At 41.0% G+C, this 14,880-nt stretch overlaps 1 protein-coding gene across 7 annotated transcripts in view; it reads left to right on the top strand.

Moving 5' to 3' along the window:
* LOC310682394 (serine/threonine-protein kinase Sgk3) overlaps nucleotides 1-14,880 on the top strand; it is a 52,389-nt gene that overhangs the window by 17,913 nt on the left and 19,596 nt on the right. For 4 of the 7 annotated variants that reach the window (XM_083451219.1, XM_083451220.1, XM_083451223.1 and 1 more), the window contains exons 2-3: nucleotides 8,184-8,291; nucleotides 13,847-14,051. In XM_083451219.1, coding sequence (XP_083307345.1) covers nucleotides 13,974-14,051 — 78 coding nt within the window. In that variant the 5' untranslated portion in view covers nucleotides 8,184-8,291; nucleotides 13,847-13,973. Of the gene's footprint in view, nucleotides 1-8,183; nucleotides 8,292-8,689; nucleotides 8,895-13,846; nucleotides 14,052-14,880 lie in introns of all 7 variants that reach the window. The other 3 variants (XM_083451221.1, XM_083451222.1, XM_083451224.1) reach the window with 3 other exon arrangements.

The raw sequence follows: 14,880 nt of genomic DNA, 5'->3' as shown, positions 1-14,880 counted from the left end.
TGCAGATACCTTTAGGACTGGCAAAATGAGAAACATCAACAACCCTATGGCAGAGGCGGAGAAAGGGGGTGCAGTTGGTGTGGTCCGACCTGGGTGTCACCACTTGGGTGAAAGCAGGCTCTGCCCTGTCCAAACGGTATGCCTGCTGCCTCCCCCTCACCCCCCAGTTGTAGGGCAGCTGAGTGGGAGAAGGCAGGCAGACTCTGGAGGCCCTGCGGTGCACCATGCCCCTATGGGTGGCTGGCCCTGCTGCTGCCCAAGCAGATTCCTCCACCGCTGCCCTATGGTGCTTCTCTTGTATTTAAAAGCTTCTAACCACATCATGGGCTTGATTGTAGGGTTCCTTCCAGTGGGGAGCAGATACCATGGGAAAAGACCCCACAACTTGCTTCCATGTGGCTGACAGCCTTTAAATGGTACAGGTGGGCCCATGGGGAAAGCACTTAGCACAGTGACTGTGTCATCTTTAAAGGGTTGTTTGTTGTTCTGTCTTCACTGTCTTATGCCAAGAAGGCCTCAAGGCAACTTGAAACAGAAATGCGGTATAAACAAATACAGTATAATATATCAAAGAAAAAACAACAAGGAACAATGACTAAAATATCCATGTACTTAATACAAAGACAATTAAAATCCCACAACCTCAGCATGATCACCATAAACACAACAAAGCCAACAAACAGCCCCATGACTATAAAAAAAGAAAGATCAGCGCAATCAGATACCTGGGAGAAGAGGAAAGTCTTGACCTGGTGCCCTTCTTGCCATCTTTTCAGTTCTAGGCTTGTGAATCTTCATAGTGAAAAGAGGTGCTTCATTTAACAGTTGTCACTAAATTTGGTCTATCCAGGTTAAACTAAACCTATTAATTTTTTTCAGCCATACAGTTAGGTAACAGTAAATTGTATTCATGGGACATCAAAAGTTTCTTCTAATGCTTTTTAATTTTACCTTGACAAAAGCAAGCTTTCTAGATAGTGGAGATGAGGCTTGCAACATCTGTTGAAAAATAAGAAAGCATAATTTAAAAATGCACAGTTCGTAAGTTGCAGTGAGAGAACCAAATTTACTTAATTTACAGCTTGTGTTTGAGAGCTGCTAGTTCAGTGTTTTGAGTGCTGTTTTATAATTAATCATGCCTGCCCGTTTCTCTTTGAAGTTTTGTTTTTAAAAAAACACTTCTGGTGACTCATTGAATTAAAACTTGGTGTAACGTTGGTAAGAATGCTGGCAGATATGCCTCAAAAACAGGATTTTATAAACTGATGCCTTTGCAATGTGGACACTGATAAGCTTCTGTTGACTCCACTTCAAAGGGTGTTGTTTCGTTTTGGGAAATCAAAAATGCTGATTTTGTGAAAGCAGAGCCTTTAAAAATTTTAAACAAGAGCAATGTGTTTGCATTTTCCTTGGTGGTAATTAGTTCAAGGGTGAATTTTTCCTATTCTCATTCAGAACTCAGAACAGCATTGTTTAGGAGAACATAAAAAGTCAGTATATTTACTTTTGTACATAATGTAATGAGAAAGCTCTTAGTATTAATGAGAAAATATTGTTCTAGCAGGAATGCACCACCTTTTCTAAACTAAAAAACGCCAAGTGGTATTACATTTCCTTAAAGGGGAGTTGTTCCAGACCATTGATCATAGTGATCAGAGAGCGCTGCTGTGACCCAGAGTGATACTAGGCTAGGCGAACAAATAATCTGACCTGGCATAAGGCAGCTTCTGGCCTTCTATGATGGGCATGCATATGCGAACAAATTAACTCATACCCATTCCTCACTCTTTGTGGGTAGACATCCCAGTTCAGTATAGTGTTCTGTATTATTCAATTAACTTTCTCTTCTGTAGTAATCCCTAACAGATGTCCAGGGCTGGATCTGTGCAGTTTGTGACACTGATTTTTTTTAACCGGTCTTCAGTGAAGTTACATTTAGAAAACCTGATGTTAAATAATTCAGACATACAGCATCGTCGTGGTTATTTGTGATTCAATCTGTTGTGATTCAATCCACTGAAATATGCTACTCCTTGTAAAGAGTGGAAGGAAGAACTGCATGGAGTTGCGTGACAAAGACCCCTGTGAATTGCCCACATTGGTTTTTAGTGGCTTTCAGAAAACCACAAATGGAAACATGGGAATTCCAACTAATATATCAACTTGTTAAATTTCTAGTTGACTTTTTGACTTAACTAGACGGAGAGTTAACTAGACTTAACTAGAGGAGAGCATTGTCCTCAATTTCTTGAAAGAGCGTCTTCACCCCCATTGTTCAGCCTGGACACGGAGGTCCAGCTCGAAGGACCTTCTGGCAGTTCCCTCCCTGCGAGAAGTAGAGCTGCAGGGAACCAGGCAGAGGGCCTTCTCGGTAGTGGTGACTGCCCTGTGGAACGCCTTCCCATCAGATGTCAAGGAAATAAACAACTATCTGACTTTTAGAAAATATCTGAAGGCAACTGTTTTTGGGGAAGTTTTTAATATTTGATGTTTTATCCTGTTTTTAATATTCTGTTGGGAGCCGCCCAAAGTGGCTGGGGAAAGCCAGCCAGATGGGCTGGGTATGTATGTATGTATGTATGTATGTATGCATGCATGCACAGTGGTACCTCGGATTAAGTACTTAATTCTTTCCGGAGGTCCCTTCTTAACCTGAAACTGTTCTTAACCTGAAGCACCACTTTAGCTAATGGAGCCTCCTGCTGCGCCGCCAGAGCACAATTTCTGTTCTCTTCCTGAAGCAAAGTTCTTAACTCAAGGTACTATTTCTGGGTTAGCGGAGTCTGTAACCTGAAGCATATGTAACCTGAAGCGTATGTAACCCGAGGTACCACTGTATAAATAAATAAAATTCCACTTATTTTTGCTATCTAGATTTTCTCTTTACTTTCTTGTTTGTTTTGAAAAGTTATAAGCTGCCCTTCAATTAAAAGGTTCTCAAGGCAGCTTTCAAGCAATAAATAATAATCCTATACACAAACAAACCTCACACAGACAACCCAGCAGCCTTTAGTCTTCTGCCTGATGGAAAAGATTCAGAGTATACTTCCTATCCCTTTGTGTCTGCAGTCCAAGGGCAAAACTGGCAGCTGAGTGTTCTTTCTGGCAGAGATGTCACATACTATCTCGCACTATTTGTCATATTCTTGTCTCTCAGCTGGGCATTCCAAACGAGTGTCTTCTCACAGAAGCCATTTTTGTGCATACACATCTGCAAATGCACATCTGGTAGTAATCTGCTGTGCACATCTGACATCTTCTTCCTAGCCTCTTGCAGGAATATCTCATTTTCCCTCCACTTGGAGACTCCGTGTTTGGATCTGGGAAATGCAGTGCTACCCTCCCCATGCACGTTCTCCCTCCCACCCACCTAAACATACTGTTGTTGCAACCATTATTGGAATGTATTTATACAAATGTCACCAATACCTACTGGTTATGGGATATGAAGTAGTGGCAAGTGTTCACATTCATACCGCTCTATAAACTCCTATTTATTTGCTTAGACATTTTTCTAAAATGCCTTTGGCTGTGCACCACCCCTCCTAGAATGCTTTCCCAGCTGTGCTGGAATCTGTTAATTCTGATCTCATGCTATCTTCATGAGGATTAAGATGACCAAAATTCTGCCTCAACCATACGGTGACACTTTCAAACATGATTCTATGTATGTAAGTCCTATCGGCATACATTTCAGAGGTTTGCAAATAATGTGAGTTTGGAGACACGCGCTTGTGTTCATGCCATAGCCAGTCATCATGCCTTGAGAACCTTAGAAAAGTCTTGTAGGGACAGATCATCCTCCCTGTCCATTATTTTGCCTCTTCTGGAAGAAAAGATACCAGTGGGAATATTTAGCAGACCAGTGGCTAGAAGGGAACGATTTTAGCTAGGGATGGGGAAGGCCTGGTCTCCAGATGTTTCTGAAGTCCCAAATGTCATCAGTCTCAGACAGCAAAAGTCACAGATGAAAGGAGGTGGAGTCCTCTTTAGGGCCACGGGTTCCGAGCCCTGATTCCAAGCCCATGCCCACCTGCCATTCCTCTTCTCTCATCACAGCATTTGGTATTGCTTTTCATTTAACACAAAAAGTTGGAAGAGTGGCTCACATGTTCCCCATGTAATTTTCAATTTAGCTCTCACTGTAAAAGGAAATGAAGCTATCTAGTGTGAGGAGGAAGGTCGATTATCTACACTACCAGCTTTAATTGTCATTCCCAATCCTGGGAACTGTAGTTCTTTGGTAATATTCATGGCTTCGTCCTAGCAGTACACTGGGGCCAATCTAGGATGGGGGTGAAGCATTGAAACAAGAGTCCATAAAGCCATATAACAACTTAGTTTCCTTTGGTTGAAAAGACCTGCAGTTTAAGAAGAGGAGCTATGAGGGACCTCATTTACACTGCTTGTCACTCCCATGAACAGGTTTTTGGTGTTGGCTGATTGGCAGTAAAGAGACTTGAGGGTTCTTATCACCCTCACCATGAATAAACATTTATAAGACTTCTAGGGAGAAGCCCCAAGAGTTAAATGGATAGAAAACTGATATAAGTTTGTGGAACAGTTGTACCCAGTTTGTTTGCCTTTATTTCCCACTAGACATGGCAAAGGGAGGACAGCATGAACAGTAGGTTAATAATAATAGTAATAATAATAATTATTTATTATTTATACCCCGCCCATCTGGCTGGGTTTCCCTATGGGTGGCTTACAGAATATATAAAACATAATAAAGCATCAAACTTAAAAAACTTCCTAAAACAGGGTTGCCTTCAGATGTCTTCTAAAAGTTGTATAGTTCTTTGTCATCTGAAGGGAGGGTGTTCTACAGTGAGGGCGCCACTACCAAGAAGGCCCTCTGCCTAGTTCCCTGTAACTTCACTTCTCGCAGTGAGGGAACCAGCAGAAGACCCTCGGAGGAGGACCTCAGTGTCTGGGCTAAGTGAGACACTGTCTGGGGTGGAGACACTCCTTCAGGTATACTTGGCCCAGACGGTATAGGGCTTTAAAGGTCAGCACCAACACTTGGATGTCAGTAGAGCAGGGGTAGTGAACCTGGTGCCCTCCAGATGTCGCTTTACTTCAGCTCCCATCAGCCCCAGACAGCATGGCCAATGGAGATGGATGATGAGAGTTACAGTCCCACAACTTGCCAGTGGTGGCACGTTGCTCTGCATATGCTCAAGGACACTTTCTTCTTTATCTGACCTCAAACTCGGCAGCTCTTATCTCTGCAACAGAATGTACTAGGTATTTGCATAATTTAGACCTTGAAGATAATTTATTTTGCTCCGTCAGCCAGAAAAGGTCGTCAAAAGAAATGTAGGACATTTTCAGGCAGTGTGTAGACCCCTTGCTGTAGTGTAAGATTCTCCTCATTCCACTCTGTAGCTATTTCGATTCAATTTGTGATCTTGCCACTAACAAAATGTGTATTTTGACCTGCTTGAGGAATATTGGTGTCTACTTTTGGGATTTGCTGTAACTCTGATTTTCCTTTCCCTACCCCAGTAGACCACTTTAATGAACAGTGTAGGTTTATTCCTTAACCTATCCAGGTACTTTCTGAGCAGCCTTTGAGCCCACCATCAAGTAGCTGCTACTGTCTAATTAGTCAGACCATTAGACTGCTTAATTAAAATCCGTTTATTAGAGGAATCCACTAATTAGGCAGAGCCAACTTTCTAGTAGCATATTAGACAGAACAAGCATGGGTGGGCCAATAAATCCAAGGTCCAGTTAAAATTGAATTTATTTAAGTTTATATGAGTTTAACAAGGCATTAATTAAATTTAAAAGTGGGAAAGCTTGTAAAACGCCCCAAACACATAACAATACAAGCTTCCTATACTACATGGTTCCTGTGATGTTCTTTCCCCAGGAGGGTCATTAACGTTCCTGGTTGCAGAAAATAACCACTTGTTCAAGTGCAAATCATGTTAAGTACGTGTACTCTTAGAATAAAGAGGCCTCAAGAAACACTCTCACACACACACACAAGCACACACTCCTGGTCTCTCTTTAATGATTAGCGTCTCAATCAAAGAGGAATATTTGCATTAGGCAGCAGAATCATCATAGGGAGAATGAAAGGTGCAGGGTGAAGCAATAGCAAGGCAGGACAGGTTTATACTAAGTAATCATACAAAAGTATGCAACACAGGGAAACTGTAAAGTTTCCTTGTGTTGAAATGGTGATGCCATAGCATTTCCTGATATGTAACTGGCTAATCCCTGGTTTATGGGACGAGGGTGGCGCTGTGGGTAAAACCTCAGTGCCTAGGGCTTGCCGATCGCATGGTCGGCGGTTCGAATCCCCGCGGCGGGGTGAGCTCCCGTCTTTCGGTCCCAGCTCCTGCCCACCTAGCAGTTTGAAAGCACCCCTAAGTGCAAGTAGATAAATAGGTACCGCTTTATAGCGGGAAGGTAAACGGCGTTTCCGTGTGCTGCGCTGGTGCTGGCTCGCCAGCTGCAGCTTCGTCAGGCTGGCCACGTGACCCGGAAGTGTCTTTGGACAGTGCTGGCCCTCGGCCTCTTAAGTAAGATGGACGCACAACCCTAGAGTCGGACACGACTGGCATGCATCCACACATGGTCAAGGAAAACTGAAACTTTCAGTTGTAGAAATATTGGGCTGATGATCAGGTTAAATTGACACAATTGACAAATCCAGTGAGTTTCCTTCACAGTTGTGTATTCATCCCTTTATGGTTTCAGTTCCTGGTTTTTGAAGTGGGGTGATGTTTTCAGTTCTCCCTTCTATTTACTGGAAAAAAAATCTTGCTTTGCTTGCAATCTGTGTGGCAAGTAACAATTAGACAAGCTGGTAGCTGAAGACTGCAAATGTAGCCTGATAAATTCCCACCCATTTATCTCCAGGACAAGTTGACAGCATGTTGTGGTTCTCCCCAGTAATTTCTGCGGTTTTGGAACTTGCACAGTCTGTTTTACAAGACAGTCTGTTTGCTGTTTTGAGACCTTTGAACTACATTCAGTCACTAGAAGTGTCACAGCTCAGCCACTGCTGTATTATTCATGCAGTCAGGTGCTTTAAAACTAGCAGGGCACATAGCCTTAATGTGACAATGAATTTTGAAGAGCTGCTGTGCCTAGCAGTTAACCCTTATTCGTTTCAAAATTCCAAATAGATTTTCTTTGACTATAAATTACTTTGGTTATAAATGTTCTGAAGGTTTCCCTGTCCCCAGCTTGCAGATTTGATATTTCAGGCCTTTTAATTGAACACAAAAACATAGTTGTTGCAGAGTAGGTTTTTCACTCACCACAAGGAAGGCAGGTGCAGCTGTAAGCATAAACTATAAACCTATACAGTGGTACCTTGGGTTAAGTACTTAATTTGTTCCGGAGGTCCGTTCTTAACCTGAAACTGTTCTTAACCTGAAGCACCACTTTAGCTAATGGGGCCTCCTGCTGCTGCTGTGCCGCTGGAGCACAATTTCTGTTCTCTGTTCTGTCCTGAAGCAAAGTTCTTAACCTGAGGTACTATTTCTGGGTTTCCTGAAGCGTATGTAACCCGAGGTACCACTGTAATCAGCTATTACTGGTTACTGCATAAGCAAGGAGTAAAGGCGAAAGAGAAACTAAATTCACAACTCAAGAAGGACACTTAACTTCCTGGGCATAGAATCATTAACCTTTTGGTGACCTTTTCTCTCAGTACAATGAGTATTAATTAAAGACTGTTGCTTATTCCAACAGAGATAAGGTACAGTGGTACCTCAGGTTACATATGCTTCAGGTTACATATGCTTCAGGTTACAGACTCTACTAACCCAGAAATAGTGCTTCAGGTTAAGAACTTTGCTTCAAGATGAGAACAGAAATTGTGCTCTGGTGGCGCGGTGGCAGCAGGAGGCCCCATTAGCTAAAGTGGTGCTTCAGGTTAAGAACAGTTTCAGCTTAAGAACGGACCTCCAGAACCTCCAGAACAAATTAAGTACTTAACCCAAGGTACCACTGTATTTAAGAATAGGCTTCTTTAAGAACTAGTAATAGTCTCAACTTGGCTGTGCTTGGTTCATTGAAGGTGCTATCAAAATTAATAACCAATTTACTAAATTTTCAATAGGGCTATACTAAATATGGACAAAAGTTGATTAAAGAGCTAATAAGTAATATTGGTTGGTTAGTCTGTTTTAACTTAATATCTTTGCTGTGTGTAGGTCTGTCCTGCAGCCAGAATTGATCTTTGCAAAGCTGTGGTTTGCAAGCTCTTCATCTCTGACGTTACCCATTGCTGGATTTGTACCTTGCTCCCAAGAGACTGAAAGGTAAGGGATCCCTGCAAATAATCTCACTTTGCTTACAGTTTATTTTTGTTAACAGTTGTGCTTTGCTGTAAAGCACAATCCAAACTTTCCATATTACCTTTTTCTTTCTCCTGTGGAAAAACCTTCATATAAACCAGGCATATCCAACTTTTAAGAGACTGAGATCTACTCCCACTATTAAAACTGGCAGTGATCTACCAAAGTTGTTGTGCTTTTGGGGGGGCGGGTCCAGTGATCTACCATGGACACCCCGTGATCTACCAGTAGATTGTTGGACACCCCTGATATAAACTATTGATGTGGTAGGGGGAGAGTTGCAAGACTGCTATGCTCCTTGAGATTCTAGCAGATGCTTTATGAAAGTCATTCATGCCACAGTTATGCTATGATTTTTACAGATGGGACCAAATCAAGATGACATGTGGGAGCAGCATTGGTCTGTACAGACCACACTTTTGCAAGGAAGTTCCCTTCTAAATCAGCAAGTATTCACTGCAGATTTCCCCCCTGTCTCACTAGCCTTGAATTACATTACATTCCTGGACTAGGAAAAGCCTGTTACTTAATGCTAATTCCTGGAATTCATGCCCTAGAGTCGTTCAGGTACAACATGTACTTGTTCTTCTTTAATCTTCTCTGAGTTGGAGGCACTTTATTCTTTTGACTTTTGAGTCGTTTGCTGGGCTTAGCAACTCGTTGGAAACAAAGGCAATAAGCTGTCTGAGCAGGGTCCACGTTGACATTTGGTGTGTACAGATTCCATTTAATGACGTTATTCTCGTTGTCCAATCCCTAGTGATGGGACCACCATGGCAAGAGCTGAGAAAAATCCCAACCCCAACAAGGTCAAAACCTACATTCTTGTTATGGTCAAAGAAGTGTATCAAGACAAATAGGCAAGAAGTTCTCCTGCTTGGCTAAGGATTGGACATGATACCCACACAAATCAATATCTGCTGGAGAGAGAGGTCCTGTCAGTGTACCTCTCTGTTAGTTCATTTATGTATTAGATTTCTCACCTTTACTCCAAGGAGCTCAAGGTGGTGGCATACATGGTTTCCCCCCTTCCCATTTTATTCTCACCACAGCCTTGTGTGATAGGTTAGGCTGAGAGATAGTGACTGGCCCAAGGTCATGGCTGAATAGGAATTTGAACACTAGTCTCCCAAGTCCTAGCCCAACATTCAAACCAGTATACCACCTGGGCTCTCTGTACTAATTATTTCTCTAATTATATGTTGCTGCAATGTGCACTTTGGCGGGCGGGCAAGGATACTTAGCAAACTTCTCTGATAATTCAGCCTCCTGCTCTATGTATGAACTCCACTTCATTTCTTGATGAAAACATTAATATGCATAGTATATTTGCATTTTAAAATACTATTGGATTGTTTGTGTAATAAAACCTTGGCTGAATTAATAAGATCTGACTGTTAATTGAAAGAAGGATGTTCTTAAGCAGAAAAGATAGCTAGAAACAACAGCTCAAGCCAGGATGCTAGGTGGTTTACAATACTTTATACATCTGTTCTTATTTCCTGTTTTCAGAGCTAGTAGCAACTATTAATGGATTTCCATCTTTTCCAGATTATCTCATGAATTGAGCTTGATTACTTTGTTTTGTTCTCCATATTCCACAAGAAACTCTGTAATCTTTAGAATGGCCTCTCTTATCTCTAAATGACTGAGAGTTATCCTCTGAGTGGGAACCTTGGTCTTAAATACTTCATAAAGGGAACAAAAGTCAAGTGATTGTTGCTGATTATTTTTATAGGTGATAAAGGTGCTATTTACATTCTTGTTTGTCCTAACAACCAGCTTTGGGTGTAGGTTGCAGTTTTCCTTTCATAGATTAGGAACTGTAGCTGAGAGCTGGTGAGTTGCTTGTTGCATGGCGAGGGCCCGAGGGCCCCCCCCCCCCATTCCTTAGCTAATGAAACACAGACACCAGTGTTTTGTGTTAATGGGATAAATTAGGCCACAACTTTGTTGGTTACAAATGTGAGCGGTTTTGGCTTAGGCATTGGAACTGAACCGACTATCTCTCCTGGCTGTCACACAGGTAGTCTCGTAAAGGTCAACCACTGGTAGGGGGAGCCCTATTGATGTACATAAATTGTGAGGGCCCCCCCCCCCGGGTCCCCGATGGAGTTGTGGCATGGCTGTAGCCCATACCCGGGCTTCGGACGGGAACCACACCCCCGGATCCCTTTAACAGAATACCCTTAAAGAGGAGGGGCAGCTGAAGGCCACAACCTCCCCCCCACAAACCATGTTTACAAATGCCTAACTGCCAAACCTTACAAAGTTGTGACAATTGCTACAAGGCAGGCGAAAACCATATGGCTGATGCCAATTTGCTAAGTGGGAAAATTCCTACCTGCCCCCCGCGAACAGGCGACCAACCGTAGTCCATAGCAAGGCCAAGATGGGGAGCGCATAAAATTAGGGCGGGGGGGAGATCCGGCGCAGTAGACAAAGGAGACCGAGCCCAGCCACGCAGAGGTTTAAATCCAGGTGAGCCATGCCCCCAGTCGACCTGATTGGTCGGCCATGGAGCGTGACGCAGCCGGGAATCCCAATGATGCAGGCGGCATCACCACGCCTCCCCCCTGGGAAGGGGAGCGGTCTTGCCACCTATGGATGCCACTTATGCCACCTATGGATGCCTGTTCTGAAGACAGGTCTTAAAAGTCCAACATCCTCTGTCCAGAATTCCATACATTTTCTTGTGGCTCTTTTCATATTTGCTGAAAACAATTGCTTGCATTTCCCCCTCCTTCTACAAAAATGGTTTAAAAGACAAGCGTGTCTGCACAGAAATCTGGGACATTTATTCACAGTGTGTACATGAATGTGGGCCTGAGAGTCTGCTTGTCTTAGAAATACCTATTAAAGTTATTCAAATGGATTGAAGTATGTTGTATTTCAATGCAAAGTTTTGTTTTATTTAAGTAATATTGTTTAAAGGCTTTTTTATTTTAAATGGCTTGCTCTAAAAATTAACCAATCTAAAAATTAACCGATTAACACACCAGAATAGCAGTACGTGAGCAAATATGAGTTAGCTTAGTTGCACAAAATAATTCTGACAGAAAAATAGGACACAATCTAGCTGTATTTATGCAATTTTCCAGTGTTTTAATACAAGCAATTTAATCACATGTTTTAACTCTTAAATTAGTGAGACTGATCTACATTTGATTGATTTACATTTGCCTTGATCATGCTCTCAATTTTCGAGTAAGCCAGTGTAGATCAATAGAAAATATTTTTTCGTTGCTCTTGATAATGTATTGCTTTCTGTCAGTGCCTGCTAAATCCAAACAAACCTATTTTATAACCTTGAATTTCTCAGAAGCAACATAATTCTGAGCACAAAACTAAATCGGCTCATCATAATCTATATTTTAGTAGGATGTTTAAAGCAAATCTCATAACTGAATTTTGAAGTGCTTTGTCACTTCAGCCAACACAAACATGGGTGTCTCCCTAACAGGAGAATTACATCACAGTGGCTTTATGGAAAAATGGGAGAGCACATACAATTGAAACATAGACTTCTATTTTAAGATGGGAACTATTGTAGGTGTATATTATTTAGACTGGGTATTGTATGTTGACAACTTGAAACGGTATCAGCTTTACTAATATAATAACAATCATGTTCTCTGTGCCTAACAAGGGACCATAAGTGCTTTTTTTTTTTTTTAATGCTAGAGAAAGATTGCAATAACTACTGGCTTTTGAAAGAGAGAGGTAGCCATTGATACTTTGCTCCAGTTTGCCTTGTTGAAATCTGGGATCTTTAGTCCTAGACACAACTTGCCCTATAACTTCTTCAATCACTTTCTTAAATGTTGCAGATGGAGCTTCTACCAACATCTGTTGACATTCCTCAACTTTTTAAGATAAAGCCTGGAGAACAATTCTGTTAAACTTTGAAAGAACCATTATTTTAGTTTGCCCTGATGTAACATTATTTTGTGATTGTGGCTGTCTGACTGTTTTTTGTTTTCCTAATGGAGCAACTCAGTTTTCTGCATATTTTTGTATCTGTGTTGTTGCTCTAGATGCCTGCATATAATCGTTTAAATTTGACCTAGTATAGCACTGCCTTGATCTATTTGGTCATACTTCTTTAAATGCCTTAGTGTACAGAGTAGGTCTTAATAAGCTTCCTGTTATAGTAGCACAAGTTAAACAGATAATTCACCCACTTTAGATTAATAACAAAACACATTTTAGGTACTGAACCACCAGTTTTGGATGGTGATAGGAATATTCTTGTTCTTCAGAATTACCTTTCTATTATAAATATATAAGGCTATTTAAGAAAGAAAAAAAGAAAGAAAGATAAATTTATTAAGCAAAATGGTCAGAGCACCAAAGCAAGAACCTCAAACTGCTGCCTCTAGAGCAACTCACTGGAGATAAGAGTCATTTGCACACTGTCAAAATGCAGAGAAGAGGAGCAGAATTGCACTCCCTGCCTTAATGTGTTGACACCACCTTTTGTACACATGTACAAATTTATTGAATTTATATCCTGCCCTTCTTACCATAAGGGCCAATGAAGTATCATATGAGTAGGTTGTGGGAGATTTTAGCAGTCAAACCTAGGTGTATTTCAATGAAGTATTTTACCTGCATTATCTTACTGCTGTCGCATAAAGGAAAATGCATGACTGTGACCACAATTAAGTAAGTAAAGCATATTTAAACTTACTTCAAAGTGTGGTCTGCTTCAGTGCATGAGGGTGGGGGAGTCAGCTGCTTCTTGCAGCTGAATATATTTAAATGTTTAATAGCCTATTCCTATTCTTCATTAATCTGTCGAACAATGGGATTCAATACTCTGCTACTAGGGCTCTCTGTGTGCTAGCCCTGTGGTTTTAAAAATAGGCACCACCAGCCACTTTTTTTTTTGTTAACCCCCACACGTGGGTCTCTAGAAGAGTAAATATAATTAATGTATCCTCTTACCAATTCCCATCACAGGTAGGGATTTAATTTTGAGGAAACAAGCATACATAAACAAACAAATGCCTGCCTGCAAGTTTCAGCAAGGAAGTTCCTATCTCATCTTGGCCACAGACTAACCATGTGGCTTTAGGCAAACCTTTATTTCTGTGCCCCTACCTGTAATGTAATAATAATACTAATCTATGTTATATTCCTCTTGTAAGGATTAATAAGAAAATGCATGAAAAGCTCTATGAATATATCATATATGTTATATAAATAAGTTACAGTAGTATTTTGTTATTTACCAACCATGTTTTAGTGATGGTGGTATTTTGGAGTTAAAAGAACCTAACACAACTGGTACGTTTCTTATGTCTGCATATACAACCACCAAGCCTTACTATAGCCACGCTGCTATTATTCTTAAGACTTGACTTCCCCCCAGTTCCCAGGGCATCTCACTTGTATCATCTTCACTTTATACAAACATGGAAAGATAACCTTTATTTAGAAAATCATTAAAATTTAGTTTGCAGCCATGATTCAAATCAGTCACCTGCTGAACTTTTTGTTTCGTTTTATTTAAGGTTTGCATGATGGAATTTAAATTTACACAAGAGAGGCTGCATGTTTTAGATCAATACTGCTGACATTTTCTACATTTTGCTATACCTGGTGTGGTGGTCTTGAATTTTTGCCTAAAGACAACATATAATGGATGTCAAGGAAAGCTGCCCAAGTGTTAGCATCCCCAGCTCTGATGAACACAGAGTGAAGAAAAAAAGATTTACTGTAAGTATGTGAGCATAAAGCACTTTTCTCAGTCAATGGGGGCTTATTCTTGTGCTCCATTTCATATTCAGTTAATGGCGTGGTTTGGATGTAATGTTGAACCATTATTTAGCACTATGTGAGCAAGCCTTGGGCTGACATGGTTTGCCCTCCCTTCCTGCATGAGGAAGAGATTAGAAGTATGTGCTCCCTGTTTACACATCCAAATACTGTGGTTAGATTAAACTAGGCATAGGCAAACTCAGCCCTCCATATGTTTTTGGGACTACAACTCCCATCATCCCTAGCTAACAGTACCAGCGGTCAGAGATGTTGGGAATTGTAGTCTCAAAACATCTGGAGGGCCGCGTTTGCCTATGCCTGGTTTAAACAGTAGTTTATTTAAACAAGCCAGAATCAAAGCATCGTTTATTATTCTGGCTGGTTTCAACAAACCATCGTTCAGATTAACTCAGTTCAGATGAAACAAGAAGCAAGCCTGATGTTGTTTGATCCCTTAAAACAAAATATGTTTAGTGTTGCTTCCAAATCATGCCTATTAGCATATATGCAAATTTGGGTGTGAAGGTTAATGTGTTAACTCTGATTTTATGCATATTGTAGAATTTGGTACACATAAAAATGTGCATCCCAAGGATATTGTAACACTTATGTTGTTAAAGGCTTTTAAACATCTGAACTGCATAGCAGATCAAATTTATGTAAGTTGCTGATCAGCATTATAAAAAGCAGAAAGCAACAGCATAGACAGTGGATCTTTTTATTTATTTAAAAAACCCCATTGAATGCAAACACATTAAATTACACTATTTCCCCTCTTTGTTAGTCT

Source organism: Podarcis tiliguerta, assembly GCF_965153285.1.
Source record: "Podarcis tiliguerta genome assembly, chromosome: 7".
Classification (NCBI taxonomy): domain Eukaryota; kingdom Metazoa; phylum Chordata; class Lepidosauria; order Squamata; family Lacertidae; genus Podarcis; species Podarcis tiliguerta.
The sequence above is the reverse complement of the archived record's forward strand: the minus strand, read 5'-3'. Positions and strand labels throughout refer to the sequence as shown.